This window comes from Bipolaris zeicola, assembly GCF_000523435.1.
Source record: "Bipolaris zeicola 26-R-13 unplaced genomic scaffold scaffold_442, whole genome shotgun sequence".
NCBI lineage: Eukaryota > Fungi > Ascomycota > Dothideomycetes > Pleosporales > Pleosporaceae > Bipolaris > Bipolaris zeicola.
The window spans coordinates 1-3,949 of NW_006912491.1; the positions used below are offsets into that span (position 1 = coordinate 1).

Sequence of the window (3,949 nt, forward strand, 5' to 3'; positions counted from 1 at the left end):
CACAGAATAACCGTTTCATATGAACCATGGGTTCTCTACATGGTAGAGTCCCACTGTTCACCTAGCAACGCTGTCGCGAAAGGCGAGGAGATTGAAGAGGCAAAAAGGTCTGGGGCCGAGCCGGGGTTCGGGGGGTTGGCGGGCTTTCGTTTGGGGCACGAGATGTGATAAGGGGATGCAAGTATCAGGCGATTCTGCGTTAATATTCCGATCAACACAACTTCGTTTTGATTGTCAGATTTAAGCAGGTTGACGGCCAAAACAAGGTGGGTTTAAAAAAGGTTGGAGTTGCAAGTTTGCAATGAAGGTGACATGCGCTAGAAACTGGCCTGAAACATCAGGACGCTTTTTTTAAGCAACATCCTTTGCGCCTCTCTTCCCCGGCCGTTGTCAAAATTGTCAGGCATGTCAGGTGATTTGTAAAAGAAAATGGCGCGAGCGAGCAGATGTTTCCGGCGTCGCATCATGCTTCCCGTATGTGACTGGTTTCAAGGTGCGGCGGGGCGCGTGAGTGCATCCGACGGGCTCCCTGGTAAGAAGTGGGATCCCTGCAAGGTCATGATGGCCATGATCAGTTATTTGTTTCTAGGAATGACAGGTTGGACGAGAGGCGAATGAGCGCCAACCTGGTCATATCAAGGTTATTAGAATAAGAGGGTGCAGGGATGGCTTACTAGCCGAAAGGGAAAATCATCTTAGCATCGGGCCAGACCAGCACGTCCTGGCTCCGATCCCCCAGGGTTGACGCAGGCATCGTGCACGCCAGTCCCCAAGTGGTGGCATCCTTGCTGACGATCCCCGGCAAGGGTTCTAATGCAAACCTCGCCCTTCGCTTCACCGGATGTGATTGATTTGTGAAATTTAAACTCTAGCTGTGGGGCACATTGCGAGTTTGGCTGGCTGGGCTGAGCTGCCTCGTTTGCTTCGGTTCAAGGAGCCGAGAGAAAGAGAAGAAAGACAGGGAACGCGAGCAACGCATGTTCCGTGCTCTCCTGTGGGATTTCAATAATTCCAAACGTGTCATGGCTCAACTTGTTCCGACACTTTCCCGGAGTGGTTCCATGCCGCGCTCCCGGTAACCTCCAAAAATACCAACGGCTTCTGTGCTGCGCTCAAAGGTTGACCGTTGTGCGTCTATGTTTTGAGTTTAGCTGGTGAAACACCGGAACTTCTCATCGCGTTTCGAGCATAGCGTCAACAGTGTGATGGCTATCACTAAGTCTGCAAAGATCTGGCGATGGAAATTTCCTCATCAGGCCAGTCTGGGGCCATATACAACCAAATCTGGCCATTTGGTTGGGGTCTTTTTTTCTTGTAGGCGCTAGATAATCAATAGTCTAACGCCTGGGGTCCATCGCCATGCATCGCAATAGTTGCCAGTTTGGTTGTTTCATGTTGCCGGTGCCTGGGGAAGGGTATTTGTCAATCAGTGTGAACCTCACACCTCACGAAAGCATGGTCAAAAGTCATTGTCGAGTATGGAAAATTCTTGTGTATGATATTAGGATATGTGGGAAGCATGATTTTGGAGCTATGGCAAAATCAAACAAATCCATTGATACCTCCAGTGTACGACTGCAGCGCAGCAGTCCCCGATACTCCCTTTCCCAACATGCAAATGTATCCTCCTATTTGGGTCCCAGGGTATTCAACGTTAGAAAAAATCCCGGGCGTCTCTTGCACCCAGTAAACGCTTGTAAAACCTTTAGTGCCTATGCTGAGCCTGAATAATATGAAAAGAAATCGCCTAGAGATAGATGGAAAGAAAGAAAAATACATGGATAAGAAATAACGTCCAGGAAATTTTGGTTCAACCAGATCGCCAATGACGCAAAGAAGTGAAAATAGTGTGGTGGGATCGTACCCGTGACTGAATCTAAGTAAAGGGCTAGTAATGGACGACGTATGGCAAGAATAAGGCGCCACTTCCGAGCGACTTGCGGGCCGAGCGAGTCTATGCATCAGGTCCGTTGGCTTCGCGTTCGCGCTGCTCCTTTTGTGGGGCCCGACGGCGAGCGTTGATGAACCAGTTGGATACCTAAATCTTGTCAGTCACTTGTCCGGTAGCACGTAGCAAGATTGTAAAAGGTCCCACAAGACAGATCTGAGGTCATTCAACGGCCCGAAAGCACGCTGCTGTCTAAATCAGACGACACTGAAAGACAGAAATGGCACATGTAGTAAAAGTGTCACAGTTGACACTTTGGCTGGAGGATGGTGACTTACCTGATTGAGACTCAAACCAGTACGGTTGCAAAGCTCCATTTTCTGGTCTTCTGTTGGGTAGGGCGACTGACGGTTCGCCGCAAACCAGTCCTTGAGTAGGTTGGTAGCCTCCTTGGGTAGGTTTCCTCTTCGCTTTCTGTTGAATGCACTGTGGTCAAGACCGACATTGTGCTGGAAGCGAATGTCGCCGCCATAGGGTGCATCGTAACCAGAGTAGGAAGCTCGAGGGTAGTAGGAATCCTGGGACCGTTCGTAGCCGCTGTAGGCGGCTGCCTGGTGGTCGTGATAGTAGCTCTGTTGAACCATGGGTGGTTGATAAGGGTTCTGAGCGATTGGCTGGTGGATTGCTGGCTGCGCAAAAGGCATCTGGCCTTGAGGAACGGGCGAAGACTGGTGGCGGACATGGGGGTTCATTGGGGGCGCTTGCTGGTGAGGTGGCGGGTAGGAAGGAGTTGCACGGTGAGAATAGGCTGATGGTACAGGCTGTACGGAGTGCTGGTGGGAGACGTGGGGTGAGTAGCCGGAAAGGGCAGGGTCGATGGCGCTGCTCATGCGGCGAGGCTCAGCAAAAGACGGTTCGATGCTACCGCGAGCGTAGATGTCACCAAGCGTGTCGACACGCCTACGTTTGCTGTCGGCCCACGCTACCTCGTCAAAATGGGGCTGCGCATGAGGAGAGCTGTCGGCCGATCCATGTCGACGTTGGGGTGTCCTTGGTGGTGTGGTGGTTCGGGTAGTGTGAAGAAACTGTACAAGTCAGCAGTGCCCAGATGTGTTCGGATGCGAAAGCTGGGTTTACCTCTGAAAAAGAAGGGAGCTTGCCGGGGAAGCTTTGTTCTCCAGGCTGAATTGGTGGAGAGCTGCGCATGTGATGGTTCTGGGTTTCTGTCAGATTACTGCTTGTGTGTGAAGTTGGCTGCTGTGTTTGGTAGGTGCGCGCATCAGGGTCGGTGTCATTGTCGTTGTGGGAATGGATTTTCTCCGAGGAGTGCGAGGTGATGACTGAGTAGAGATTGGACTGTCTCTTTGGTGGGGGTGGTGGAGTGTGTCGCTGATGAGGATGAGGATGATGATGATATTGTTGGGGAAAGAAAAGAGAGCGACTCAGGACCTTGTCCTGAGCATGCTCGTGGTGGTGGTCCATGACTTGATCCCAGCTAGCAAGCGGAGGGGGGCAACAGCCGTGGGATTTGTCTTGGTGGGCGTGTGCTTGTGCTTGTGCTTGTGCAGTGGCGCGGAAGGAGCCGGGCAGTGGGGGTGATGGGGGCTTGAGGGCAGGCTCGAGGAAAGGGGGAGGAGACAAAGGTGTAGGGGAAGCCATCGAGGCAGTAGAAGAGGAAGCAGCCAAAGTGGCAGAAGAAGAATCGTGACTTACCGCAGCAACCATGTTTGCCAGCGGACTCTCTGCAGAATGTGACGAGTTCATCTTGCGCGAGTGCAGTGGTTCACAGTGGCGGTGCGGAATATCTTGGAGGGTAAGATATTCCATAGGGGCAAGTGTGGGATGGTTAAATACTCTGGAGAAGCAAATGCAGGCGTTAGCAACGGAGAGCAGTGCATGTCAATGTGTCGATGGTGAGTGGACGGGGCCATTTGCTCATCCATAGTTGGTGACAGCTTGGTACCAGGACCAACTGGCACCGTTGACTGGCACCGTTGAATGCCATCAGACACGAGCGGGGTGGCAGGCAGAGAGCAGAAGGGAAGGGCGACTTACCCAGGT

General features: G+C 52.2%; 2 protein-coding genes across 2 annotated transcripts; one reads left to right on the forward strand and one right to left on the reverse strand.

Annotated features, from left to right (window-relative positions):
* Positions 1-429: 429 nt before the first annotated feature.
* COCCADRAFT_41994 (uncharacterized protein) lies at positions 430-1,079 on the forward strand (the record flags this gene model as incomplete). The annotated part of the gene is made up of 2 exons (XM_007720291.1): positions 430-507; positions 873-1,079. 2 exons carry the CDS (start codon positions 430-432, stop codon positions 1,077-1,079), a joined length of 285 nt encoding a protein of 94 aa, XP_007718481.1.
* An 875-nt stretch (positions 1,080-1,954) lies between these two features.
* On the reverse strand, positions 1,955-3,715 carry COCCADRAFT_112293 (uncharacterized protein; the record flags this gene model as incomplete). Its single annotated transcript, XM_007720292.1, has 4 exons — positions 1,955-2,038; positions 2,227-2,973; positions 3,026-3,103; positions 3,602-3,715. The coding sequence occupies 4 exons, from the start codon at positions 3,713-3,715 to the stop codon at positions 1,955-1,957; spliced, it is 1,023 nt and encodes a 340-aa protein (XP_007718482.1).
* Between the last annotated feature and the right edge of the window lie 234 nt (positions 3,716-3,949).